This window comes from Aphanomyces astaci (genome assembly GCF_000520075.1).
Source record: "Aphanomyces astaci strain APO3 unplaced genomic scaffold supercont1.16, whole genome shotgun sequence".
In the NCBI taxonomy this organism is placed as follows: domain Eukaryota; phylum Oomycota; class Saprolegniomycetes; order Saprolegniales; family Verrucalvaceae; genus Aphanomyces; species Aphanomyces astaci.
Genome location: NW_009798279.1, coordinates 1,172,630 through 1,200,253, shown reverse-complemented (window position 1 = coordinate 1,200,253; position 27,624 = coordinate 1,172,630). Strand labels below are relative to the sequence as shown.

General features: G+C 51.8%; 8 protein-coding genes across 24 annotated transcripts; 4 read left to right on the top strand and 4 right to left on the bottom strand.

Annotated features, from left to right (window-relative positions):
- Positions 1–441: 441 nt before the first annotated feature.
- On the bottom strand, positions 442–964 carry H257_07832 (histone H2A-IV). The gene has a single exon (XM_009833499.1). The coding sequence runs from the start codon at positions 953–955 to the stop codon at positions 524–526; it is 432 nt and encodes a 143-aa protein (XP_009831801.1). The 5' UTR covers positions 956–964; the 3' UTR covers positions 442–523.
- A 1,278-nt stretch (positions 965–2,242) lies between these two features.
- On the top strand, positions 2,243–3,175 carry H257_07831 (hypothetical protein). Its single transcript, XM_009833498.1, has one exon. It carries the CDS (start codon positions 2,380–2,382, stop codon positions 2,806–2,808), a length of 429 nt encoding a protein of 142 aa, XP_009831800.1. The 5' UTR covers positions 2,243–2,379; the 3' UTR covers positions 2,809–3,175.
- A 281-nt stretch (positions 3,176–3,456) lies between these two features.
- H257_07830 lies at positions 3,457–7,675 on the bottom strand. 2 transcript variants are annotated; one of them, XM_009833496.1, is made up of 20 exons: positions 7,545–7,675; positions 7,400–7,497; positions 7,220–7,346; positions 6,937–7,179; positions 6,695–6,838; positions 6,552–6,593; positions 6,366–6,475; positions 6,262–6,304; positions 5,801–5,851; positions 5,682–5,753; positions 5,479–5,587; positions 5,335–5,395; positions 5,111–5,201; positions 4,939–5,058; positions 4,823–4,861; positions 4,558–4,707; positions 4,397–4,495; positions 3,829–4,195; positions 3,642–3,777; positions 3,457–3,591 (listed from the first exon to the last, which is right to left on the bottom strand). In XM_009833496.1, the coding sequence occupies exons 1-20, from the start codon at positions 7,620–7,622 to the stop codon at positions 3,525–3,527; spliced, it is 2,247 nt and encodes a 748-aa protein (XP_009831798.1). In that variant the 5' UTR covers positions 7,623–7,675; the 3' UTR covers positions 3,457–3,524. The 2 variants fall into 2 exon arrangements, with proteins under 2 accessions (XP_009831798.1, XP_009831799.1); XM_009833497.1 differs by having other exon boundaries at positions 3,829–4,495.
- Positions 7,676–8,241: 566 nt separating this feature from the next.
- On the top strand, positions 8,242–8,868 carry H257_07829 (hypothetical protein). The gene has a single exon (XM_009833495.1). It carries the CDS (start codon positions 8,345–8,347, stop codon positions 8,864–8,866), a length of 522 nt encoding a protein of 173 aa, XP_009831797.1. The 5' UTR covers positions 8,242–8,344; the 3' UTR covers positions 8,867–8,868.
- A 219-nt stretch (positions 8,869–9,087) lies between these two features.
- Positions 9,088–18,927, bottom strand: H257_07827 (hypothetical protein). 15 transcript variants are annotated; one of them, XM_009833482.1, is made up of 20 exons: positions 18,525–18,927; positions 18,244–18,481; positions 18,082–18,166; positions 17,667–18,035; positions 17,472–17,590; positions 17,202–17,298; positions 15,067–17,085; positions 14,802–14,985; positions 14,326–14,752; positions 11,676–12,989; positions 11,553–11,621; positions 10,996–11,202; positions 10,875–10,943; positions 10,722–10,805; positions 10,530–10,606; positions 10,368–10,482; positions 10,150–10,314; positions 9,964–10,089; positions 9,748–9,901; positions 9,088–9,679 (listed from the first exon to the last, which is right to left on the bottom strand). In XM_009833482.1, the coding sequence occupies exons 1-19, from the start codon at positions 18,896–18,898 to the stop codon at positions 9,794–9,796; spliced, it is 6,246 nt and encodes a 2,081-aa protein (XP_009831784.1). In that variant the 5' UTR covers positions 18,899–18,927; the 3' UTR covers positions 9,088–9,679; positions 9,748–9,793. The 15 variants fall into 15 exon arrangements, with proteins under 15 accessions (XP_009831784.1, XP_009831781.1, XP_009831795.1 ...); XM_009833484.1 differs by lacking the exon at positions 14,326–14,752 and adding an exon at positions 13,359–13,785 and having other exon boundaries at positions 9,089–9,679; positions 18,525–18,898; XM_009833483.1 differs by lacking the exons at positions 14,326–14,752; positions 14,802–14,985 and adding exons at positions 13,359–13,785; positions 13,835–14,018 and having other exon boundaries at positions 9,089–9,679; positions 18,525–18,898.
- H257_07828 (histone H2B) lies at positions 9,090–9,979 on the top strand. Its single transcript, XM_009833494.1, has one exon. The coding sequence runs from the start codon at positions 9,109–9,111 to the stop codon at positions 9,466–9,468; it is 360 nt and encodes a 119-aa protein (XP_009831796.1). The 5' UTR covers positions 9,090–9,108; the 3' UTR covers positions 9,469–9,979.
- Positions 18,928–19,011: 84 nt separating the features above from the next.
- H257_07826 lies at positions 19,012–26,918 on the top strand (the record flags this gene model as incomplete). 2 transcript variants are annotated; one of them, XM_009833477.1, is made up of 16 exons in its annotated part: positions 19,012–19,259; positions 19,317–19,821; positions 19,963–20,181; positions 20,235–20,758; positions 20,835–21,193; positions 21,260–21,705; positions 21,788–22,313; positions 23,082–23,282; positions 23,377–23,552; positions 23,686–23,832; positions 23,947–24,262; positions 24,318–24,499; positions 24,550–24,708; positions 25,246–25,505; positions 26,239–26,455; positions 26,524–26,918. In XM_009833477.1, 16 exons carry the CDS (start codon positions 19,012–19,014, stop codon positions 26,797–26,799), a joined length of 4,761 nt encoding a protein of 1,586 aa, XP_009831779.1. In that variant the 3' UTR covers positions 26,800–26,918. The 2 variants fall into 2 exon arrangements, with proteins under 2 accessions (XP_009831779.1, XP_009831780.1); XM_009833478.1 differs by having other exon boundaries at positions 26,239–26,918.
- Positions 25,860–27,614, bottom strand: H257_07825 (hypothetical protein). Its single transcript, XM_009833476.1, has 3 exons — positions 27,168–27,614; positions 26,980–27,105; positions 25,860–26,931 (listed from the first exon to the last, which is right to left on the bottom strand). The coding sequence occupies exons 1-3, from the start codon at positions 27,607–27,609 to the stop codon at positions 26,819–26,821; spliced, it is 681 nt and encodes a 226-aa protein (XP_009831778.1). The 5' UTR covers positions 27,610–27,614; the 3' UTR covers positions 25,860–26,818.
- Positions 27,615–27,624: the final 10 nt, after the last annotated feature.

Sequence of the window (27,624 nt, the reverse complement as noted above, 5' to 3'; positions counted from 1 at the left end):
AGAAGCTCCTGATTGGCTTGGTCGAATGCGATGATAAAGATAACTGTCCGTACAAATTGCCAAATCCACGACCTAGTCATTCGTTTTCACATTATCATTAATTAAGTTTGCGAGGTACACTTCTGGTTTTGTCAGTAGTGGCTGAGGGTAATGATAAAGATGAGTTGCAAAACCTCTCTACTGTAAGCATATTAGATCTTGGGATGAATCAATATATCGATGTCACGATGTGATTCGTCATGGATGACGAGTTTTATCCAATCATGCAGTATATACGAATCATATTCGCAAAAGATACCGAACTGGCCAATCAATCGCTATGTTTTAGGAAGTGGCCAATGAAATTGCTCATTTCGTAAACCGGATATCCATTGATACGTATTGCTCCCGAAGATATCGGAACTATTAATAGTATGGTATTCGTTTAAAAGTGTCTTAGAAATCGTTATTTGCTGTGGCGATATGAATATAGAGGAGCAACACAACGACAAAAACGGAATTATGTACGATGCAAGAAGGCAACTCAATAGTCTTGGGAGGCCGAGAATTTGCTGGCGTGTGTCTTGGCCAGGACAGTTGCAGGCGTTCCTTTCTTTGCCAAGAGGACGGCGTGGATGTTAGGCAGCACCCCACCCGAGGCAATCGTCACATGGCCCAACAGCTTGTTCAGCTCTTCGTCGTTGCGGACAGCCAGTTGAATATGGCGGGGAATGATGCGAGCCTTCTTGTTGTCACGCGCGGCGTTCCCAGCCAATTCCAAGATTTCAGCGCACAGGTACTCCAAGACAGCAGCAAGGTACACGGGGGCGCCAGCTCCCACACGTTGGGCGAACCGGCCCTTCTTCAAGTAGCGAGCGACGCGAGCAACAGGGAATTGGAGTCCGGCTTTGGACGAACGGGACGACGACTTGCCCTTCTTGCCGCGGCCGCCTGTAGCTTTTCCTTTGCCAGACATATTCGGAAGATACGAAGTCGATTGATGTAGACTGAACTTCCTGCGATTCCACCAATCAAACGGAAGAGTTCATAGACAGACCAATCAAACGGCTAGATGGTCATGCCGCCAATCAACGCCGGGCAATGCTTCGCATATCGAATTATACAGTTTATTAGATGTTCACCACCAATTGTCATTCGAATTCAGATGTGAACTATTGAAATCCACGGGGTATAATTTATAACAGGACTCAACGACGGAATCACCAATACTTGCACATCTGTCACTTGTCTATTTTAACCCTCGTATGCCAGTGCCCGTTGCAGCCCTTGTCTCGCGTTGAGGATGGCAAGCGCCTCCTCACACAGCAAGATCCGATGCACGAGCATTCGCACCACGTCGTCGTCCAAGTATTTGCAAGTGTCGTCATCATCCTCCACTTCCTGGGGCGACGGCGCATGCTGGTCCCAGTCCCTGGCCTCCAGTAGCATGGAAGCATGCGGCACGTCGGGGTCAACTGCACTGTCCCTTGGCTGCTCTGGCCTCATCGATGCGTCCACCGACACAATGCGATCGTCGTTCGGGTCAGGAGGAGGACTCGCGTCGTTTGTGCGCATGTCCTCGCCCCTGCCGTCGTCGTCGTCGATGGGGTCGATGGGGCCGATGAGGTCGATGGGGTCGATGAGGTCAATGGGGTCGATGAGGTCGATGGGGTTCACTACTGGGACGCTCACAACGGGAGCCGCCGCCACCCACGACAAGACGACGGACGCCACGAGCCCCTCGACGACATCGCCCACGTCGTCTTCTGCAGAGGGGGCCGTTCCAGTGACTTGGCCTGGCACAGCGTTTGGAGGGGGGGCCGTTCCAGTGACTTGGACTGGCACAGCGTTTGGAGGGGGGGGCGTTCCAGTGACTTGGACTGGCACAGCATTTGTAGAGGGGGCCGTTCCAGTGACTTGGCCTGGCACAGCGTTTGTAGAGGGGGCCGTTCCAGTGACTTGGACTGGCACAGCGTTGTGTGTGGCCCGCAAGGGGAGATCTGGTCGACTCGTGGGGGGGCGAAACGCAATGCCGACGCTCGGTCGTCGAGGGGGTTTCTTGTCACTTGAACCACGTGGTTTGGCGGAGGGAGGCGCGACGACGTCCCCAGACGGACGCCCCGCGGGAGGGTTTGAGCTCTCTTCTGGATTGGGAACCAGAAACGACGAAGTGGCTTGCAGGGGATCAACTTGGTCGGCAGCAGGCGTCGGTGTTTTACATGCTTTGAAATGCCCATGACACTCTTCTGCTGGAAATGTGTGGTATTCGTGGGGGGGCGATGACAGAGCTATTGGTGGCGGCGGTCCATAGATTGGGGACATGACGGCAGGGTCTTGTATCAAGGGTACTACAGTCGGTGTCGGAGGGGGCGTCGGGATGAGTTCTTGTATCGGGAGTGCATGACTGACGGGTTGAGGCACACTGTGTGGCTCTGTCGTCGGTGGGAAATTGCTATCTATTGCGGCAACTTTCGCAGCAACTTGGTTGAAAACGTCGTCAACATGGAACGTCGTGTCGAATGGCGATGCCAATGGAGCGACTCCATCTTGCAATGGGGGGTCGACATGGTCCGAGCGAAACGAATGAACTGCTTGGGAAAGAGGCAACGAAGCATACGAAGGCGCGTCGAGAAGGCCGAGTCGAGAGCGGAGTCGGTGGATCGTCACTTCCGGATCTTCTACGAGCACGTCGTCTGGGTGGACCGAGTACCAGGCCGACTCGATGCTGCTGCTCATGGAACCTCCCCCGCCTTGCGCGTCGAGTCCATCCATGTGGAGATGCGTCGAGGAGAATGTAGCAGGGATATCCACGTGAGAATCCAGAAATGACGATGACCTGTTGGAAGCAAAGTCGTCCCAAAATGAAGGGTGGAACTCGTGGAGTTTGTTGAGAGCATGCAGGTCGTTGTCCATGGCAAGGGGCCTGGACGGTTGAACAAAGGAGTCGCTGCTTTGGCCTGCGAAGGAATTGTCGAACGGCAACGGCGTGGATGGTGGAGGCGGCGGTGGCGGCGGCGACGGTGGTGGCGACGGTCGTGCATTTGATGTGATTGGTTCTATCGTTGCTGAAAGCTCATCCATGGACATAGCTTTGTCTGACGCAGCATGATTCCCGCTGACTTCTTCATAGGAGGCAACGCTAGCGCTAGCATCGCCGCCGTCATTGTCGTTGGTTTCCGCATTGCCGTTGTCGTCGTTCAAGTCTGCAAGTTGTTCCTGTACAGACCCACGGGATGTATCTGGGGACGTTGTCTTGTCCACCCACCAAAAGTCTTGGGCCCTATCTTTGCGGGATCTCTCTTCTCGGGACGTCGGAGGGCCGCGGAACCGACGAATGTAGGCCGCAATGGTCGAACCCTTCCCTTCCATGCTTGTTCAACATGAGCAATCACATTCCGGTATGTTATCCGTAAATAATTGGAATGTTATCATCGATCTTTTTGCGAATTGAGGAAATATTTCAACATTTTGACAAAATGCGAAGAAGAATTGGCCTTTTTTTCCTTATTTTGATTTCCATCCAAAGCTGACATCAACTGGACACTCTAGGCTGTAGTGTTTACTGCGCGGAGCATGACTTCGCACTGTGTCTTCAAGCGCTGCATGTTGAGGCTACGGTAGATCGCCGAGGATGAGGTGACGATCATCTTCTCATGACGTACCTCTCGGCCACCTCAAAGCACACGCTTGAGACGTCGGAGGACTTGGAGGTCGCAACGAGCTTGGAAAGGATGGACGTGCACACGCTTACGAGTCCGTCCAACCCGAGCATGTTGGCCATCACCAGCAGTTCCACGACTATTCCACACAAACCCATCAGCCATCCTCCCTTCCTAGTTCCTTCCGTACCTTGATCGAACGCCATGGCGTCCAATTCAACGCGGGACCCCGTGTACATCCACTGTAGCGCCGCCTGGAACACGTAGACGTCCATACCGTCCGCCGCCATCCCAGCCATACTCAACGAGGCATCATCCCGAGACGCTTCTCGGAACCGCCCCGACAACATGGACGCAAAGTAGGGTGCCTCGCACAGCACCACGCGGTGCGCAGGGATCTTGACCACGAGTCCGTCGTCGTCGACAGGCCAGTCGAACCACGTGTCTGCAAACTCCGCCGTCAGCGCCACGGACGCCATGTCTTGGGCAAAAGTGGACGTGACCAGGCGGCCGCAGTGGCGTCCCGTGCGCATATCGCATTGCGCCGCCAAGAATGGCTAGTAGTAGTACACTTCAACATCAAAACACGGCGGAAATAAGTGTATATTAACAATGTGAATACTTTGAAATAGAAATTAAAACCATCCAAGTAATAATAGAAATGGACTATCGTAGTCAAAATGTCACTATTTAGAATAAAATATCATTTTGCCATGAAAAAATAATGTCAGTTTGACACACGCTTTTGACACTTTTACCAGATCAAACGCTTGAGCGACCGACTTGAGCGCGGTCAACTTGTGCAGTGCCAGCTCCAACCGATCGGTGTACAAGTACACCAAAATCGCTTTTAATATCTATAATAATATTTATGTAAGCTCGACAGCCAAAATATATTAATTCATTTCGACACACGTACGGGACTGTCAAGCATGGGCAAGTCTGGGAACTCCAGCGTCACCAGCGGCAGGTCGTGGGCATGAGCAGAACCGGCCGCCGAAGCTCGGCAATACCCAAACAAGTACGGACATCTTGCTTTCAGGAAGAGCCAGTGCGTCGGAAATGTCACCTAGATACATACGAATTTGGTGGATTTTCGAAAAAATATATATATATATATATCCACATATATATTTTCGAAAACATGTGCCGTTGAGATAGTAAATAATAGTATATGGCATTACCTTGGTATTGGTAGCCAGAGTCAATGCCAGGTCAAACCGCTACATCGATCGACACAATATCCGTTTAGTGTTCTATATATAATATATATATATATATATATCTATGAAGAATATACTTTTTCCAATACATCGACGTGGTCATTATGACCAGCGTCTGGTGCGACCAAATGACGAAAACGCATCGCATGGGGCGCGCCTATGCAGTCGACGATCGCACCCGATTGGTTGCATCCAGCCTATCAAAATAATATATTTTTGGATATATTTTATATTATAGACAATATATACCACTGCACGGGTGACCATGTATCCGTTCAACTTGTCCAAACTTTGCGGGGTCGTCGTGGTCATAAAGTGACCGAGCCCCAGTACCCCAAAGCTACAAATAGTTTCGTGATTTATATATTATTACTTTTATACGTCAATAGTAGCATATATTGCATAAACATGACTTCATACGATTGCAATCCATCAAATGAGCGTCATACAAAACGATAATAGTGTCGACGTACGTGTTCCACCCCCAAGAGTACAATTTGCCATCGCGGCCCGTGGCCAGGGTGAAATGCGAGCCTGAAGCATTCCATATATATAAATATATAAATATTTAGGATTATTTTTTCATCTTGCAAATATTTATATATATATATATTTACCACAACACACGGACGCAATAGGAACGGTGTTGGCCAATGTCATTTGTCGTCTAGGGACAAAGTACTCGCGGGCGTCGTACAAGTCGTGGCCGGCCGTGGCCACACCGTGCTATCATTCTCTCCTTTATATATTCGATAAATAAATAATATATATAAATATTCATTCCCTACTATTCTACAACATCGATGGAACAAATGAGTACCTGGCCGTATTCGCTGTGGCCCCACGTAAACACTGCTCCATCTTCGTCCACAGCGACACTATGATGGCTTCCCTACACGGTGTCACATATTGGCATCGCAGTAACGTGTTGAAATCTACCGCTCCAACGCTGACAATCGCGCCAGCGATGCCTTCCACTAGTTTCGGCGACTAGATCATGAGTGATTGCTTAGCACGTGGCATAGTTTGGTACCGGCGGCGTCGGAATCACACATTATGATACGAAACGTAATAGTATAAATATATATAACAAATACCCTTGTTTGCACTGTTGATTCGAAATTCGAGTAGGGTGGTGCTCAATCGAATGACCAGAATAACCCAATCGGCAGACAATCGATATACGACCAATCAAAACACCCAGATCATCACGAATCAAGTAGCCAATCAAATCCACTCCTCAACCAATACAACATCGAATTAGTGTGTGACTGAAATTAGTGTGAGATTGGACAATCTTTCCATACAAAAGTCAAGACGATGCGTATCGATCGATCGATTTGGCAAAAAATCCGCACAAACTTTTGGGTAAAAAAAGACAAGGTGGATAAACGAAGTACCGCAAACGACCGGCGAGTGCCGTGGCCGAGCTGTCCGAGGGCTCTACAATCAAAGCCTCATCGTGACCTTCCTTGTATCTCCCTAGAAAGATGGACGTATATACCCCAGGCCCCATGTAAAGCAGCGCGAGACGCCGTCCAGCTCAACTTGCGCCAGGTTGTGCTGGTGGCCACACACGATGTGATGCACAAACAAACCTTGCAGCCCGAGGATCTACTCCATCCGTCTGAGAAAGTAGTAGTAGTACTCCACTATTAGTATATCCACGGCATTGAGTAACTTTGTATACCTGTTGGAAGTTTGGCATGGTGTTGGCATGGCCGAGCCCGAGCTAGGGTTACCCTTCCTCAATCACAATGTAATAGATATATCACAATGCAATAGGTATATATATATATTTGTACCCAATTGCATTATATATCGTATTTCTACCTGGCCGTGCTCGTTGTACCCGCAGCTAAACACGTCGCCGTTGGCACTCAGCGCCAGGTTGTGTCCGGCGCCGGCTGCGACTTTGGTGATGAAATGGCCAGTTAGAGATGTTGCTAGTCGCGGGACGGACTGCCGATGGCGATGCTACTCCGACGCGAAAATGCAAAGAAAAGCATGTAAATAGGTAGACCCGTAAACATGTCTCTATATTGAACGACCGACTAATTGGAGTGTCGACGTACCACAGTCATCTTATCCACGCCTTGCTCAAAGTCGCTCACTTCGTTCGTGCCTTCCCTATATGCGGCCTCGGCGTCCCGCACGACACGCGCCAAGATCGGGTCGTTCTGGGTGGAGGCGCGGACTTCGGCCATCCCGACCAGCATGCCGGAAGACGAAACATCGTCGGGCGTGCCATGGTTGTTTGCAAGCACTTCGTCGTGTAACAGACCCCACATGTACACGTGACCTGTGATCGTCGTGGCCTACAGAAGGTATCAAAAGGAGATGCGCAAAGATGCATACCATCGAGTGGATGTTGCCACATGCGACATTGACAACGATATGCTCTTGCAACCCCTTGACCTTGACAGGGATCGGGAGGTCTTCTCGCGGCTCGCCATGGCCGAGCTCGCCGTCCTTTCCGCGACCCCTACGGCGTGGAACGTGACTTGCATGCTCTCTTGCATTCATTAGACGATATACCAGGAATAGACATCACCGAACTCCGTCACGGCCAACGCGTGGTTGTCGCCTGCGGCGTAGTCTGTCACGACGTCACTGCCAAAATGCTCCATCAGTGTCTACGCTCGTCCTTATCACATGCGGCTGCGCATGAATGAGGATGTACCGGGTACACGACGGTCTTCTCACGCTCCGTGGCCGCTAGGTCCAACGCGCAGTTCTTTCCCCACACATACAGCGCCATATCGTCGTCTCCTCTCGCTGCCTCTACGCTAAATGCCAAATGCCCTAGATGACTTGCAAAACCAACATCATTCAGCGAAAAGGTCGAAAAAACTCGTCAACCGCATTCACTCTGGATTTTAGTTTACGTCCCAACAACGACGAATTCTGCCACCAAGCACTCCATGCTGCCGCATGAAGAAGGTTCCTGGCGGTGTTCTAGTAGGGAACATAGCCATATTGCTTCATGGAGTGTCATACCATGCTGCACAAACATCGTGACATGTTGGCCGACGATGAAGTGATCGGCGTTTCAGTAATAGTAGGTAAACGTACAAACGATAGGCGGTCGGCCATGCATGCATGCATGTGCGATGATAGATCCGAGGCACATCGAGACCGATCATTGCGTGTGTCATTGAAATGCTTGCCGACATGGAACAGCTCCGCATTCTCGTCAATGCAGAGGAACCGGGCCATGAAACCTCCTCCCACTACACTGTCACCCCGATGCGACTGCGAACGATGTTACGCTTACATTATGACTACTCCAAAGCAAAAAGATCATTGGATCAAGAGCCATGTGGTGATGTACGCACACGCGTCTCCTGCGGGGTGGAGCACTCCAGGAGGTGATCCTATTGGATACAGCGACTAGTACAAGACGTCAAGGATAATTAGATATGAGGATTCGACAGCACGAAGGATTTCTCGAGAGAGGGGTGGCTTTTAAAAAAGCCAGGTATGAATACATCGCGTGACTCACGTCATGCTTTGCATAGAGGGGAGGGGGACGGTGCCACCGCGGACAATTTAATAGTCTTGCGAGGCAGAGCTCTTGCTCTTCTTGCCGTCCTTGGTCACGACACCAGCGGTGGCAGACTTCTTGGGCAACAAAATGTTGTGGATGTTGGGCAACACACCGCCGGACGCGATGGTCACATCGCCCAACAACTTGTTCAATTCTTCGTCGTTGCGGACCGCCAATTGGATGTGGCGGGGGATGATGCGGGACTTCTTGTTGTCGCGCGCGGCGTTGCCGGCAAGTTCCAAGATTTCAGCGCACAGGTATTCCAACACGGCGGCGAGGTACACGGGGGCACCGCCACCGATGCGTTGGGCGAAGCGGCCCTTCTTCAAGAAACGGGCGACACGACCGACGGGGAATTGGAGGCCGGCCTTGGACGAACGGGACGAGGACTTGCCTTTCTTGCCGCGGCCGCCGGTTGCTTTTCCTTTACCAGACATGTTCTTGAGTGTACTTGACGTGTGAATTTGATCAATGAGGTGTGGATGCTCTAGTTTAGCTGGTTGAAAAATCCCGCCAATCACCGATCTCAAATTGGATCGAGCCAATCAAATGCCCAGATTTCGAGCCCGGCAAACCGCCCTCCAAAAACGCATTCAAATTGGAGGGAGAATTGAAATTATCCGGAATACCGGATATCCTTTCGCGGCCTCGGTGGTAGAGTTCATTTCTGAATTTCCGTTCAAAAGCGCAATCCATCATGGCGAAGACCCCCAGCAAGAAGTCGGCCAAGGCCCCCAAGAAAGCCGGCGAGAAGGGCAAGTCCCGCAAGACCAAGCGCATTGAGTCGTACTCCACCTACATCTACAAGGTGTTGAAGCAAGTGCACCCTGAAACCGGTATCTCCAAGCGCGGCATGTCCATCATGAACTCGTTCATCAACGATATCTTCGAGCGCATTGCGTCGGAAGCCGGCAAATTGAGCCGCTACAACAAGAAGTCGACCTTGTCGTCCCGCGAAATCCAAACCGCCGTGCGCCTCATGCTTCCCGGTGAATTGGCCAAGCACGCCGTGTCGGAAGGCACGAAGGCCGTGACCAAGTTCACGTCGTCGGCTTAAATTGCTTGACATTGGAACGTGTTCCGCTTCATTGAGGTGACGTCTCCCTGTCGCCTCGTATACAACCTGGTGTTTTTTAACACCACCCACGGCACTGAGAAATTTCTCATCGGCATCTTATATTTCCAATTTCGCCATCACATTCCTTACAAAACAGTAACACGGCGTCAGTGCAGCATGGTCTCATTAAACTTCTAAGCGTACAGAGCACCTAGTGAACTTGGCGTTAGACTTTTATGTACAAGGAGCGCAATAATCGATTCCATGCGTCGGCTATACCGTCGCCGCGGAAGAACTTGTTTACGCGACGGCGCTTGATTACATATTACAGGGCCGTAACGATAGGAGTTTGGTATCTTTGAATCACGCCATCCGATCCACTCGCGTAAAAGAAGTCTTCTGTTGCAAACGCATCCGTGATCCCGGTCACGGCCTACATGTTGTCCATCATCATTTCCCGGGCGTGTATGGGACCAACACAAGGAGACGCGTTACCGTGGCCGCGGCAAACGTGGACGATGCGTCCATGAGGAAGCTCGCCGACTGATGGCGTGCCTTGGTGGTCATGCCAGCACTGTTTCCCCAGCTGCACAGTTCTCGGAACAGCGGCAACGACCATATCTACGATACATTTTCCATGGGATACGACGATAATGAAGGATTCGCGAGCAAGTTGCTTGCCTTGACGTCCCCCGTGGCCGACCCAGAGAGGACGCAGTGGCCTTGCGGGTGCAGCGCCAACGTCGTGACGCAGCTGTCGTGGGCGGTCGACACGGCATACAGCACGCGTTGCTGGCGAACGTCAAAGATGCTCAGGGAGCCGCTCTCGCCGCCGGAAATGACGAGCTAGTAGTAGTCCATCCTCATACCATTCTCATCGTAGCTCCCACGTTAATTACCTGATGCCTGGACGAGAAGACCACGGACGCCGCGCCCACGGGATGGCACAGCGGCGCACAGATGAGCGCTTTGTGCGGCGGCAACAACGTATCCCACAGGCACAAGTTTTTTTTCCTAAAAAAAATCTTTTTTCACACATATTGTTTGGCGGTACTACTCACTTGGTGGAGGCGCCGACGGACGCGACGCAACTCGACGCGTTCAAAAACGCAAAGTCCCGCGTGCCTCGGTTGTGACACTGTGTGACAAAATGCTCGCATTGGTACATATATATATATATATATATATATATACATCGTCGCAGAAACGAGATCCGATACAGTATATATATATATATATGTACATGTATATACCTGGAGATGGGCATAACACGCCGACGACCCTTCGCTCGCAAAGTTCCACAAGTACACAAACCCCAATGCATCGCACGCGCCGAGCTATCATGCATTCATATCATCCGTTGGTTGGTGGTGGTGATCATGGATCATGGGGGGTGGGGGGGGTACCGTGTAGCCGGATTGGGCAAAGCGAAGGCGGTGGATGTCCCGTCGAGGTGCCAACGTGAGTGCGTTCGTCTACATGAATACATATGTCATTACGTGAATCATATGCATCTACACATCATACCGCAGTCGACACTTGGTGCTCGAATAGGTTGCATGTCGAGATCTGGTCGAACCGCCACACTTCCACCGACCCCGTGGCCGTGCCGCTGCAAAAGACGGGCATCGAAGGGTGCGACTGGACAGCAACGGGTTTGTAGCTACTATTACTACTACTACTACTTCCTTTGCTGTCTGGTTGGGGGGATAGCAACATGGACGGCACTTTGACCTACACATCCACCAAACAAATCTTTCATTGCATGACAGCAGTAGCAACGGTGTCGTAGTAATACTAGTAAGTAGTAGTAGTACGTAGTAGTAGTAATAGTAATAATAAAAGTAATAGTAGTAATAGTAGTATATAGAGTAGTAATAGTAATAGTAGTAATAGTAATAGTAGTAGTAGTAATAGTAGTAGTAGTAGTAGTAGTAATAGTAGTAGTAGTAATAGTAATAGTAGTAGTAATAGTAATCGAGTAGTAGTAATAGTAATAGAGTAGTAGTAGTAGTAATAGTAATAGTAGTAATAGTAATAGTAGTAATAGTTAGTAGTAGTAATAGTAATAGGAGTAGTAGTACATGTCCATCGTGGTGGTGTCCTCCGGCAAAGAACACGGCTGGGGGCGTATACTTGGCATTCACGTGCAGCTATAGCAGCAGCAGACTCGTCATGATCATCATGGTCATCATACTGGATCATACCTGACAAGATGACGTGATATTAGACGTTTTCGGTGGCTTCTTGGCCAACGCTCGGTACAGCATCCGACCGTTGCAAAGCACTACTGTGCTCCGTTGCTGTGTGTTGCAGCACATGCTTCGAATGGATTCCCCAGGTACGTCCGAGCTGTAAATCACCTCTGCAACCCCCCCCCCACCACGAACACCACCATCATCGTATTCACTCGCGACGATCCCGACTCGCGGGACGGCCGTCGTGTTGGGGACGACCAGCTGGATCAGGTCCTGCCACACACACCCGTCGTCGTCGTCGCCATGGTCCGAGCTTGGCGTGGCCGCTTGTTTCCGACACGCCCTCAACTGCCGAACGATTCGAGGCGTGGTATAGGCTTGCCACGTGTGTTGCAACGACTGGGCATTGTCGAGCTGGTCGGTCAACCGCAGCACATGCGCCGCCATGGTCTCGTGCAGCAGCGCAACCAGGGCCGTCCAGCACCAACAGCCGCCGTCGGTCGCAGACGACGATGGTAAGGACGAGGATAATGGTGGTGGGTTCAACGTGCGTAGCTGGCGCACCATGTCATGCAATGCGGGCAGGTCCTGGCGCAGGGACGGCAGTAGCTGGCGGCGGCGGCGGCGGGGATTTGTAAACTCGATGCACACTAGACACATGTCATCATGTTGTGGACTGACGAGTATTTCTTTTTGCGGACACAACAGCGATACGAAGCGCACGACACAGCAACGAGGGAGGCGGCGGTGCCATGCTACGGCCACAAACAAGGCAAACATCCCCGTGTAGATGGCGCCAGTCGCGAGGCGGACGACGTCGGGCGATTCGTGTGTTTGCATCACGTGCAAATACTCGATCAGAGACTGCGTGGCATGCCCAACTGGACGAACCACCGACGAGGTCCCGGGGGACGCCTGCATGGCGCGGATGATGACGCCGACTTGAGCGGCGATTGGCGCCGACGCCGTCTGCAGATGATGATGGGATGCGATCATCCACGCCACGGAGGAGTGGCGGCGGCACAGCTGGACGACGGCGGGGGGCGGTACGTCCGGACTGAAGAAGCTGGACGCTTCAACCATCCTCGTTTGCCAATCCCAGTCAAATGACCCAGAGGCAATAGACGTGTCGATCGCAAGTGATAAGGTTGAGCACACGGTCTGCAGCTGGTCAGACACACACAGCCGAGCCAGCTCATGGCGGAGATTCGCCACCCATGGAAATACATCCAAGGATGTCACCGATGGGAACACGATACTGAGGTCGGAAAGCAATCGATGCCCGAGAAAACCATAGCCCTGGGCATGCAATCTAGTGGCCGCCTACAGAATATATATATATATATATTATTCACCAAGATGGAATATAATATGTCCTTGTGGAGTTTGTAGTACTAGTACTAATAGTGGTACTAGTAGTAGTCCATGGTGAAACAAAACAAAACACGGAACAAATAAAAAGAAACACAATATTAATACATAATAGTTCTACAAATGTTGGACTCTAGTAGTAGTAGGAATGCCTTGATATATATATATATATATATTTATACATGGCCCCCGTCCGTCCGTACGAGCCAATGTAGACATGTAATCTTGGCAATTGCAACAAGCAAAGTATAAGAGATACTTCCAAAGTAAATATATATATATAAACGCATATATATATATAAACGCATATATTTTGCGTACCATGCAGTGCAAAGCCACGACTCTTGCCTCGTCAGCTTCGTTGTCGATACCTGCCGCTCCATGCTGGACCAACCGACACGCTCCAGCCAGCGACTCGTGCTGCCAGTACGTATTCGACATCATGGAAGCAGACGTCATCGTAGCGACGGGCGGTGGCGGCGCTAAGAACGGCTCCAACACGAGGCGGTTGTCCAAGTAGAGCCGGCACAGACACTGCATGTACACGTCGTTGGCTACTTCCGCCTTGTCCAGCAGCACTGTTCGGACAAACTGGATGGTCACAGGGCCCAAGTCGGTCAACGAGGTCGGCTCTGACAATCGGAGGATTAGAAACGACAGCGCGAAGCTCGGGTCGGCCAGCTCGGCGATGGACGCGGCTTCGTACACCTTGTTGGCGAGCAAAAAGAACGCGGCAGCCAGGAGGTACCTACACACAACGGAGGACATCATAAGTCTAGATGATAAATCCAACCTACCGTTGCTTGGATTTAAGCACAAACGCGTTCTTAATCGCTGCCGCCTTCCACCGGTCGTCGTCAAAGTCGTTGGCCAAGAGGTCTGCAATTTTCGTCTCATGTGCCAGGCGAAACACGTTCGAGAGCAACCTTGTCTTGCCCAACAAGACAAAGTACAGTGCCACTGCAAACGGGTCTTTGGTTGCTAGTAGTAGTAGTAGTAATAGTAGTACTAGTAGTAGTCCATGGTGAAACAAAACAAAACACGGAACAAATAAAAAGAAACACAATATTAATACATAATAGTTCTACAAATGTTGGACTCTAGTAGTAGTAGGAATGCCTTGATATATATATATATATATATTTATACATGGCCCCCGTCCGTCCGTACGAGCCAATGTAGACATGTAATCTTGGCAATTGCAACAAGCAAAGTATAAGAGATACTTCCAAAGTAAATATATATATATAAACGCATATATATATATAAACGCATATATTTTGCGTACCATGCAGTGCAAAGCCACGACTCTTGCCTCGTCAGCTTCGTTGTCGATACCTGCCGCTCCATGCTGGACCAACCGACACGCTCCAGCCAGCGACTCGTGCTGCCAGTACGTATTCGACATCATGGAAGCAGACGTCATCGTAGCGACGGGCGGTGGCGGCGCTAAGAACGGCTCCAACACGAGGCGGTTGTCCAAGTAGAGCCGGCACAGACACTGCATGTACACGTCGTTGGCTACTTCCGCCTTGTCCAGCAGCACTGTTCGGACAAACTGGATGGTCACAGGGCCCAAGTCGGTCAACGAGGTCGGCTCTGACAATCGGAGGATTAGAAACGACAGCGCGAAGCTCGGGTCGGCCAGCTCGGCGATGGACGCGGCTTCGTACACCTTGTTGGCGAGCAAAAAGAACGCGGCAGCCAGGAGGTACCTACACACAACGGAGGACATCATAAGTCTAGATGATAAATCCAACCTACCGTTGCTTGGATTTAAGCACAAACGCGTTCTTAATCGCTGCCGCCTTCCACCGGTCGTCGTCAAAGTCGTTGGCCAAGAGGTCTGCAATTTTCGTCTCATGTGCCAGGCGAAACACGTTCGAGAGCAACCTTGTCTTGGCCAACAAGACAAAGTACAGTGCCACTGCAAACGGGTCTTTGGTTGCTACACAGTGTTGTTATCGTTATGATGCACAGACTTATACACATCTCACTTATATATATATATATATAAATCGATCCATACCAGCATATGCGCGGTTAGCCATACGCTCAGTGGTTTGCTTGAGTCGGGCTATATCGTCGAGCCAAAACGGTACACGTAGCTTTTGCATGCGATGCCAGTCCATCGAATTGTCGCCTCCATGTTGAAACATCGGCAGCGCGAATAGGTCCATGGACGTGAGGCGGGCCCATATGACGGCCTCGGCGCACATCATGCCTCGTCCATCCCCCCCCTCCGCTACCGCCGCCAGGATCAAGAATCGCAGCCCAGGCATGTCCGTCGCGTGTTGTTCGCATGCTGCTACGACGCTGCAGATCGTTTGAAACGCCGAGCGGTCTCTTTCCAGCAGAAACGACAGCCGCGCGTGGTTGTTCGGAACGTTAAAAAACGCCCCGACGTCCACTACGTCTTCAAGGGTTTGGTTGGGCGTACTATTGCGACGATCAAGACGAGTCGCCGGCGCAAACAAGTTGGCGGCCGTGCACTGGCTGCGTTGTGGTTTCTTGGCCACAAACGTCACTCGGTCGTCACCGTCGACTTCTCGGGGGTACATGACATGGGACCACGGTAACCACGGCAGCACAAGTGTGGACGTTGCCATGTCCACAAATGTTTGGGCTTCGTTGATGGAAATCGCGTCCACAAGTGCTTGTAGGACGCGCCTCGTCGCTTTGACGCGGCCGTCCAAGAGTAAATGCAGCAGATTCCATGGAGTCCACACAGGATGCTGATAGCTTTGTACAGAGAAGGGGGATGGGGGGGAGGAAAACGAAGAAGCGGGGGGAGGGGGGGCAGCATGCACTTGCGACAAGAACGCGCCGTGGGCCACGTACATGATGGAAGGATCGACGGACATGCAAATAGACGTGGGGGGGGGGGCTCCACCCCCCCTGACCCCTGGGGAAAGCCACGAGTGTGAAAACAACAACGTGCCGTGAGCTGCGTTGAAGCCATACACGGCCGTGGGAGAGATCGCCACGAGCTGCGACCCGTCGTGTTGCCACGTCATACACTGCATGTCAGCGTCCACAGCCCAGTGGGATACGGCCCGCGGATCCCACATGTGCTGGACACTCATCCACGCCTCCTTCTTGGGGGCGGCATGCTCATCCAATGATGACAAGAGCGCGAGAAACCCCGATCGATGCAACTCGACGCGGCGGACGACGGCGGTGGACGGCACGAGCATCGGAGCCCGGCTGCTGCTGCTTCTCCAGTCAAGACGGTCACCGTCGGATGTTGTGATGTGCCAGAACTGCACCGAAGACGACGGGTCTAGCCTTCCCACCGTCACAAACAGCGACGAGGACGATGGCATGAACGAGGCGAGGAGGATGGACTGACGAGGCAGCGCCGTCGGGGGCGGCACGGACGCGGTTCCTAGCACCCGCGGACCCCGACCAGCCGACTCGGCTTGTACGCGCCACAGCCAGACCCCGCCGTGCGGCGACACGGCCACCAGTCGAAACACATGCGACGCTGACGTTGTCGCAGAATCCACCACGTCGTCTTCTTTTGCACAACTCAACGCCCAGCCGCCTTCCCCATCGGAAGGCTCGTGTTCAGGCAACGCCATCTCTAGCAGGTCCTCCCACAAGGTATGGCAAGGAGGAGGATCGCCAACATGATCGTCCTGATGCTTGAAGCCAACACAACTTAATGCAAGGGCCGATGATGGCGTACTGGAACGAAGGTAAAACACTACCGACGCCTCCTGCGATACTGTTACGGCCAGGACGTTTGAAAGAACGATCGATGGATGGGATACAGCGTCGCATTCTACCACGACGGCGTGGCCGGCGCGATCTCGAACGACCAGCATGGACGAGTCTGGAGTGCCCGACACGACGCTGTGGATGCCATGCAGAGTCGACCCCGTGGACAGGACGAGCTTGTTTGTGACAGAGTATTCGACTGGGTTGGTGGAAGAAGGAGATGGAGGAAGCGGCGCCACATGCAGTGACACTGCGTGGAGGTCATGGGAGGGACACTGCAGCAGCGTAAACGAAATGTCCAGCGGCGGCAGGTTGTGTGGCGGCGCTACCACATATCCCCATAACAAACAAGTCACACATACATTCATTCTTAGAGTGAATGTATAACATACAGTGTCACACACATTCATTTTCATATCCCATAGTGAATGTAGTACGTACGCGCAAAGACATCGACCACGGACGCATGCATCGGCTTGGCATGGACGAGATCAAGGTCGGATGTGGTACACAGCTGCGTCACGCGCGGTGTCGATGTCTACCCATCATCATATCATCGTCGATAGAATATATATATATATATATATATATATATATATATATATATATATATACTAGTATATAAAACAGATTGGCGAAATATAACATAACGGGAAACGTCGTCGCAGAAGAACGCTCGGTCGGTCGAAAGAAAACGCATATATGGCGTACCAAGAACATGGTGCAGTCCAGTCGCCAAATGCCGAGATCTCCGTTGTCGTGGATTGTATACAACAAGTACGTGATCGAGCACTTGGACAAGGCCAAGTTGCCTTGAATGAACTTTTCGCCTGGTACGCAGAACAATTAACAAATATTATAACAAATTATAGCATGTTATAACATGTATGATTGTTATATACATACCGTCGTGGGTGTCAGCGGTGGCCCCGGCGCGGGAGGAAAAGCCGACGCTTTTCGAGGCCTTCATGTGCATTCTGTCCATCGTGTGTGTGTACAAGTGATGGGTTTTGTCCGGTATGGCCGTGTGCCACACTTTCAACGGCTTGGCAGGGTCGTTGCTGGGCAACTCCCACAGCAACGTCTTGAAACGGGATTTGCGCCGATCGATTGAGCCACACATGCGAATGCAAGATTCGTCCAAGACCCATACACGCAGAAACCCAAATGTGCTCGCGTTCGAATCTTCCCGCCACACCGTCAGGCTCCCGCCGACGTCCAACGTCATGAGCGTCGCATTGTCCAGCACACTCTCCGCTTCTGGACGCAGCCATTCTACGCAGCATGGGAATGCGGATGAGGAAGGGGCTTGGACGAGTACCGATGGAGTGGATGGCTCGTAGGTGGCCGAGGAAGGCACAAAACGGCGCTGTCATTTCCATAGTCCACGTGTTCAACGACCAAACCTTTCGCGATACGTGGAAGTGAGTACATGTGGGTAGGTAGTGGACGTATGCATAGCATGCGGAGATTGGTGGTGTACCTTTATGAGACGAGCATGGGGATGGGTGGTCGTGGCGACGTATCGACCTGTGGAACATGCATCGAAGAGCACGGCTCGTGATGATGTGGCATGACCTAGGGCGAACGACCGGTTCGAGTACACAGACACGGCGTCGTCGACAACTTTCCACATGGACACTTTGGTGCCGGCGCCGACGAGCCATACGTCTTCGTTGGACTCGCACCATTTGAGAGGCGTGGTCATTCCCGGTTCACATCTGCCATACACACATGATGATGGATTGAAAGGGGAAGCATTACCGCCACGTGGCTTGCGTGTGCCATATCAACGACGAATCATCGCACACGAGATTTCGGACAGGGGACGAAGATGACGGAGATGGCTGGCCGGGATTGAATAATAATGCCGTCCCATCCACGCATGCGACGGCAAGACGACACGTCGGTCGATGCAATGCAATGCTTTGGGGTGTGGACGGGAGATACAGGATCTGGACTTGCGAGTACCTCTGTGGGCGAGCTGTAGCTCCTCCTTGTTGCAGAAGCGGAGCTCGAGCGATGACCACCGACATGGACGTCTCGGGGGAGTAGAAGAGCCAGCGGTAGTTGACCAGATCATGCTGCACGACAAGGGTTGAGCTGACCCCCACAAGGCATGTCGCTTCGTTGAGCATTTCTCGTCTGCCAGGTGATGGATGATCACTTCAAGCAAAAATCCTGTCGAGGATATCCGGAAGAAATAAAACAATATATGATTGGCTGAAATAAGTTATTTAATCGACCAATCATGTGCGCCCAGTTGGAAATGTTCGAGGTCACAATTCAAATTTGCAGCAGCAGTTGCGCGCACATGAGTCATGGACTGCCGCTGTATGTCCCCATCGACGGTGGGGCTGATGGAGCCGACGAGAACACGTCGATATGGACGCTACCACGCCCACCAATCGCTTACTCCAACTTGCCGCCTATTGATGCGTCTCGACTGAACATGGCGAGCGTGAACAACCTCTTGCGTAACGTTCCTGCGTCGCTTCTGTACGTATGAAGCTTCACATGAACACTTGACGTGCTCCTCCTCATGGTGTATACTAGACCTGATCATAATCCCCCGGTCGTGCAATGGGACACCCTGTCCCCGCTCCTTCGAACTGTCGTGACAGACGTTCCCGTGTTATCACCAAATGTGAATCGGCCCCACCCTCCATCAAAGCAACACAAGACGCCCGACAACGTTCACGATGTGACCACCCCCGAACGTAAACGTCGTCATGAATCGTCGAACACGAGCGATCCGAAGAACCCTCGCTTGTCGCGTGTGAAAGTCATCCAGATCGCCGATGACGACGACGACGAGGAGGAAGGGCCGAGCACACCAGTTCCAGGCGACACGCAAGAATCCAAGAAGAAGGCGATTGTGCACAAGTACGAGGAAGAGTTGCACAGTCTCGTGGGTCGATTGTCCACCTCTCCCGACGTGCCCCGCGTGACAAAGAAGATCATGCAGTCGCTGCAGTTGCTGCACAAAGCCCACAAGGACTTGATCCAGCACGTGTCGTTCGACCTGCTTGGGAACCTCATGTCCATCTTGGACACCAGAGTACGTCCATGGACTTTCTTCGTTTGCATCTACACGTATCTGTGATATTCATGGAAACATGTCCTTTCTTCATCTAAACGTTTATTTCATGTATAATCCATGACAATGTCGAAATGTGACTACAAAGTGACCCTTGTCTAGGTAACGGACGCCTTGTCGATTGATTTGTTTGTTGTGGCGTATGCCAACAGCGGCGACGCAGACTGGGAAGTGTCTGGCATCGATTACACCAAATTGAACGACGTGGGGTGTGCGATGGATGCGGCCAGCTGCATGTTGTACATTATGACGGCGCCCAACATCGATCGCCGTCTCTTGTCGGAAGAGTATATTGAGCACTGCGTTCATTTGCTCAAACATGTACGTACCTCCGACATCATATCCGTCAAAAGTACGGACCATGGATGCATTAGGTGCTGCAACGCCTATTGTGCCCTTCGCTGGACAATCTGGTCTTGTCCCAGCTATTGCAAGACGCGAAAAGCACGGTCCACCCCAAGTATCACGGCGCACTCAAGAAAAAGATTGACAAAGTCGGACTGGTGCATGTCACGAGTGCGTTCATGGAGACTGTGGAAGAGCTCGTGACGGGTCTAAAGCTCCAGGACAGCTGGATCTTGTCGCTGTCGAGGGCCGTGGTCGACACGTTTTCACTCGAGGGCAACCAAGCGAGCCAAGCCAACATTTGCCTGCTCCAAGTCCGCGCCAGCGTGTTGGTGCGCGGCCTTTTTCTGCATAATCCGACCCACCGGCCGCTCTTGATGGACGATATCTTCGCCGTGTTGCTCAAACTGCCCACGACCAAGCGCCACATGCGGACGTTCAAGCTGTCGTCGCACGGGGGAGACGTTCATGTGCAAATGATCTCGATGATGCTTGTGACGCTGGCGCAGGCCAGTGTCCGCGTGTCCATGGACGCCGTGCGCGACACTGCCCGGTAAGTACACAACCCATGCATCATGCCCGATGCTATCCATCATCTAGTTTCGGAACGTGTCATCACTCGTGTCTAGTGTGATTGTGCACTCGTTGGTGCAAAAGTGCATGAAGAAGGACGAATCGCACGACTTTCGGCAAACGTTTGAGCACTTTGTGGACGACTTGCTGGCCATGCTGCCGTCGCCCGAGTGGCCGGCCGTGCATGTGATCCTCGAGGCGCTGAGCGGCGGACTTACCAACCTCATGGCGCAGCAAAAGACAAACAAGCTCGAGTCCCAGTCGTCGCTCTTGGCATTGCACCTGCTCGGCAAGATTTGCGCGTCCATTCGGCAAATTGCATGCCAAGCCAAGGCGCACCCGATCGATACATTGACGCATCCTCCCGCCCTTGTGGAATGCCGCGACCACGCGCGCCAGCTCCTCGCGTCCAAACGTACCGTCCGATTGTTGTTAGAATCCAACGTTTTTAAGCGCCAGTGGGGTTCTTTTTTATATGTAGATGTGAACGACTCCAATGCCAACGTAGCGCAGTGCATGGTCTTGATGTTCCTGGGAGATCAAAGCGCCCACGTGTCGGTGGATGCAGAGGAGTTTCACCGCGCGCAATGCGCATTCAGCGACGAGTTCCGCGCGCTCAAGGCGAACGTGACGCTGTCGAGCGCCGTGGGCCGCGTGCTCGTGACGGAATTGGTGTCCCACCGCGACTTGTGCCTCCATTTCGACCAAATGCTGATGGCAATCATGACGTTTTTGACGCGCGGCCAGCCGACGTTTCGCGCGCGGGTGTTGAAAGCACTGGGCATGATTGTGGACTGCGACCCGTTGTTGATGGCGGACGACCATCTGCATCAAGCGATCACGTTGAGTTTGTCGGACGAAGCCACGTCCGTGCGCCAGTCCGCCGTCGAGTTGGTGGGCAAGTACATTGGCTTGCAGTCCATGCTGGTACGAACGACGATATATATATATATATATATATATATATATGTAGTTCAGTCCCACGAACAATAACCATATGTGGACGTAGTTCCCCAAGTACTTTGGCATGTTGGCGGATCGGCTGCGGGACAAAGGCATCAGCGTGCGGAAGAGCGTGCTCAAGATCTTCAAAACGTACTTGCAGCACACCCCCATGAACCCAAACGACGAGGCCGAGTGCGTGTCCAAGGCGCTTCGAGCTCTTGTCGAACGGATCGGCGTCGCCAGCGAAGACGAAAGCGTCAAGGACGCCGTGCTCGCCATCCTGCAGGACGTCTGGTTTGGCTCGTCCGGCCACCGCAGCCGCAGCGGCCATGCCGCGCACCACCAAGACACGGTCGTCACGCCGGCGAGTCTTCGGAAAAAGGCTGCCGCGACCAACTACAAAGTGCTGTCCATGATCGACGTCGTGCACCATGTCCACAATCCCGACTGGATGGTGACGCTGATTGGCCGGTTGATGTCGAAGAATGCTGTCGAGATAGAAAGTGCGTGCGCGGCAATGGTCTCGGAGCTGATGGAGTTTTTGCTGCAATTGGAAGAAGGCCACACCCTTCCGCGCTTGTCGTTTGACGGTAATATATATATATATATGTAGTTCAGTCCCACGAACAATAACCATATGTGGACGTAGTTCCCCAAGTACTTTGGCATGTTGGCGGATCGGCTGCGGGACAAAGGCATCAGCGTGCGGAAGAGCGTGCTCAAGATCTTCAAAACGTACTTGCAGCACACCCCCATGAACCCAAACGACGAGGCCGAGTGCGTGTCCAAGGCGCTTCGAGCTCTTGTCGAACGGATCGGCGTCGCCAGCGAAGACGAAAGCGTCAAGGACGCCGTGCTCGCCATCCTGCAGGACGTCTGGTTTGGCTCGTCCGGCCACCGCAGCCGCAGCGGCCATGCCGCGCACCACCAAGACACGGTCGTCACGCCGGCGAGTCTTCGGAAAAAGGCTGCCGCGACCAACTACAAAGTGCTGTCCATGATCGACGTCGTGCACCATGTCCACAATCCCGACTGGATGGTGACGCTGATTGGCCGGTTGATGTCGAAGAATGCTGTCGAGATAGAAAGTGCGTGCGCGGCAATGGTCTCGGAGCTGATGGAGTTTTTGCTGCAATTGGAAGAAGGCCACACCCTTCCGCGCTTGTCGTTTGACGGTAACGTATATATATATATATATATCACTGTCGATGTTGTGATTGACAGTTGATTCGAATGATTCTCGCCGCATTGTTTGTCTGTTGGTGGTTTTGCGAATATTAATGTGTTTTCATCCACAAACTAGTATGGATAGTTGTTTCTATTGTCGTTCGTTTGTTCATTTGATCATTCTTACTTAGACAACGAGGCCCAGCGAGTGGCTACGCTCAAGACGCTGCATGTCATTTGCCAAGCGTCGCCCCGGATGGTGCTGCCGTACCTGGATACGCTGACGGTGTACCTAAAGCAGGACGACCGGTTGACTAAACCCACGCAAATGCACGTGCTTGCAATGGCCGCCTCTATGATTGGCTTGGTGTTGCCCAGTGTCGAGAAACCAGGTACGAAATACCTCACGTGCTATTAGGTTCTAGTAGTACTAGTACCTACTATCAATATCGTCGTTCGAAATATGACTGGCGTGCAACGAACTAGTGGAGAAATGGATGGTCCAGCTAGAAAACGACCTGAAATCCCTGGTCCTGGGCGCCCCGCCCCAAGTCGTCAAGCCAGCCGTCGACTGCCTCGCGACGCTGACAACGAGTGGTTTGCACCGCCCGCCGAAATTGTTGCTCAAGATCCTCGAAATGCTCTACGCGTTTCTGGTCAAGGTAAACGGCCATCTATGATACTGACTTATGTTCCATATATATATACACTTGTAATTATATATATATATATATACGTCGTTTGAATAATCAAGAGAGCTATGACTAATTAAACTGGTTTTGTTCAACTGTATAGTCGGAAACGCTGATCAAGTTGGACAAACCGATCTCGGACAAGCCAAATCTGCTGCGATCGCTGTTTGTGGCTGGATTGGTGGCGGGCAGTTTGGATTGGGAAGCGCATTTCGATCACATCACGAGCCACGTCTTTGCCAAAGACAAGGTATATATATGTATATACATATATATCTATCTATCTATAAGTGCTTGTTGGTATATTATATATACATTAAAATATATGTGTGACGTATTGACGACGATGTATATATTTGTATAGTTGGTGGAGATGGTGTACGATGTGTACGCTCGGTACTGCAACGTACCCAACTCCCACGTGCATTTCAACGACGCGTTGCGCGTCAAGACAGTGCAAGGATTGGGCTACTTAGTGCAAAAGAATCCCCGCATGCTGCTCAAGGCGCAGCAAGACCACACGCTCCAGACGATGATTTTGCACCCAGACCCGAAAGTGCGCACGCAAATTCTGGCCAGTTTGACCGACTTGTTGCAAGGCGAAGAAGCGCGGTTGGAGAAACTGCATGCGACCCAAGGCACAAAGGTGGGAAAAGATCAAGTGCAAGGCGACCAAGAAGGTACACATATACCGTGTGTGTTTGTGATATATGTGACAGTGTGAGCTCATTCTAGGCGACGCGTCGTTGATTGGCGGCGTCATGCAGGCGCAACTGCCCAACATGCTCAAGGTGGCCACGCAAAAGGAAGCGTCGATTCGAACGCAAGCCATCGCGTGCATTGGGCTGCTGCTCACCCAAGGCCTCATTGCCCCCATGCAGTGCATCCCCACCCTCGTGGCCCTGGAAACCGATCAGGTAAGAACTTCGTGCTTTCTCGCATATATATATATGTGACAAGGGCGTAGCTGGCGTCAGTGCGCGACACGGCTTACTTGCACCTGGTCGCGATCCACGGCAAGTTCCCCAACATGGTCAGTGGCCCGGCGATCCAGGGCATTTTCAGCTCGTACCAGTTTCAAACCCGAGCGTTTGGCAAGGCCATCGTCTGCGACACTGACAACGTGGTGCGTGTATGCTTCTTGTGTTGCTGTTTTGATTGAGTCTAGCAGGGCTATCTATCTATAGCATTGTGTTTGACGATTGGCTTTGTACTGTACTATCTTGTCGTGAATGTCGCAAATATATATATATATATCGTTGTATGGTTTACTGGATCTATGATTCGACCCACGGCATGTTTTATCAACCGTTCATTGACTTGAATGCGATAGTATTGTCTATTTACCCAAAATTTGGTTACATTTTGTGCTGAATTGCCAAATCTATCGATCGATTCTTTGTACTGAATTTTGCATGTAAACAGAGGTACTAGTTGGAAGTCACACACTAATTCGACGTTGATGGTGGGTTCCTGCAATCTAATTGGCTCAATTCTTCTGCCAATATATTGGCTCAATTCTTCTGATTCTACAGTACATGTATTTGGTTGTGCCGTCGATTCATTCTATCCATGTCTCTTCAGTTTAGAATATAAACAATATATTGTCGTTGTTCCTTCCCGCATGCTTTCACGGGTTTGTATTATTATAATATTACTATAGTGCTATCTGGGCCGCATGTACCGCGCATGCATCCAAGGCAATCGATCCCAGCGCCATGCGTTCTTCAATGGTTTGCTGGGCGCGTTTCGAGAACGGGGCCCCGTGTTTACCGCGCTGGCAGCCAACCGGCTGACCCCCGCCGTGGCGTTGGGGTACTTGACGTATGTCGCGCAAGTGCTGTCTGCGATGCCGTACGACGTCGAGGACGAGCCGTTGTACGTGGTGTACACGATCAACCGTGACGTGGCGCTCGGGTTGGGGTGCGTATGTGTGTTTGTATATATATATATATCTTTACAACCAATCGATATCGTGTTTAGTGCGGTGCACTTGAATGCGATAGTATTGTCTATTTACCCAAAATTTGGTTACATTTTGTGCTGAATTGCCAAATCTATCGATCGATTCTTTGTACTGAATTTTGCATGTAAACAGAGGTACTAGTTGGAAGTCACACACTAATTCGACGTTGATGGTGGGTTCCTGCAATCTAATTGGCTCAATTCTTCTGCCAATATATTGGCTCAATTCTTCTGATTCTACAGTACATGTATTTGGTTGTGCCGTCGATTCATTCTATCCATGTCTCTTCAGTTTAGAATATAAACAATATATTGTCGTTGTTCCTTCCCGCATGCTTTCACGGGTTTGTATTATTATAATATTACTATAGTGCTATCTGGGCCGCATGTACCGCGCATGCATCCAAGGCAATCGATCCCAGCGCCATGCGTTCTTCAATGGTTTGCTGGGCGCGTTTCGAGAACGGGGCCCCGTGTTTACCGCGCTGGCAGCCAACCGGCTGACCCCCGCCGTGGCGTTGGGGTACTTGACGTATGTCGCGCAAGTGCTGTCTGCGATGCCGTACGACGTCGAGGACGAGCCGTTGTACGTGGTGTACACGATCAACCGTGACGTGGCGCTCGGGTTGGGGTGCGTATGTGTGTTTGTATATATATATATATCTTTACAACCAATCGATATCGTGTTTAGTGCGGTGCAAGACAAGGTGAAAAAATACCTCGGCGACGACACAACGTTGGACAATTTGCCAGAACCCCCCGACGCGCCCATCAAGCCCGAAGTGGCGGCCGTGGGGCCCACGGCGTTCGCGTTGACACTGCTCGTGCGCCTCAAGATGGCGCTCAAGGCAGCGTATGGCCTCGACAATGAAACATGCCAAACGTTTCAAACGTCCAACACGACCAAGGCACGAATTTGCGATATCGAACGTTTCGAACGCGTGTTTATGAACGTAATGTGTGGTGGTTGACGTAGGCCAATGAAACGCCCGTATCGCGCGCGGCGCACGAGTCGACTTTGATCCCCATGAACGTGGACGACATGACGATGGCGGTGGTGGGTGGGACCGGCATGTCGAATGGATGGACACAACTCAAGCTCCTCGGCGAGGCCGCGGCCCAGGACCAGGCGCAATTGGATTTCGATTGGGAACACCCACAGCTGACCAAGAAGAAAGCCAAACTACCCAAGCGCGGAGGCCAGCGCAAGCGAAAGCAAGCGAATGATGAGGACGATAACGACCTGTTTTAGCGACGAGATGGAGTATAACTTAATGGACAATGGTGGCGACGATGCGACAAATGACCAGCTCGAGCGTCTCTGGCGACGCTTGATGCAAGTCTTGCAGGGATACACTGGTGGGTTGCTGCAGCGTGTGAAACCCTACCGCCAGATCATTGGTTGAGCCATTCCACGCATATAAAAAAGTACCTCGATCGAGGATGCTTAGGAAGGCCAAAGTACACCAGAATTGATCCGATGGGTCGTCCATGACCAGTACGACAGCCCTTGCTACGCTGTCGGCCACCCATGCTTCGTCCAAGACCCAGTCAAATGCTAGAACAAGCATGCATGGATGATCCTGTGAACTTGATAACGTGATGGATATATAAACCTACCTTGGTTTGTGTCGTCGTTCGGCGAAGGGTGGCGTAGATGAGGGCGAACGTGGTCGACGTAGAATCGAACGACACGAAGGACGTGACTCGAGGGCGTGGATGGTTCAAGGTCGGCGTCGATGAGACAGACGTCGGCGGCCGCCAACACGTCGTTGTATATCGCACGCTTCTCGTTTCGTGAATGCTCCCATGTGTCTGTTTCGGTGTCTCGGACCAACGGAACGATGGAGCTGACGACCCACCACACATGACGGCGGTACTTGGGCGGCAACCCAAACTCGAGGGTGAGTCGAACGAGTTGCGTGATGTTGATCAGCAGGGCTGATGCGGGTGTGTCTTGGCCCAGGAGTGCGGCAAAGGACGCTTCGACTTCGGCCGAGTGCAGCACCGGCACCCCCAAGCTCTTGTAGTACGTCTTGCGGAAGTTGCCATTCCGCGGCATGGCACGAAAGGAAAA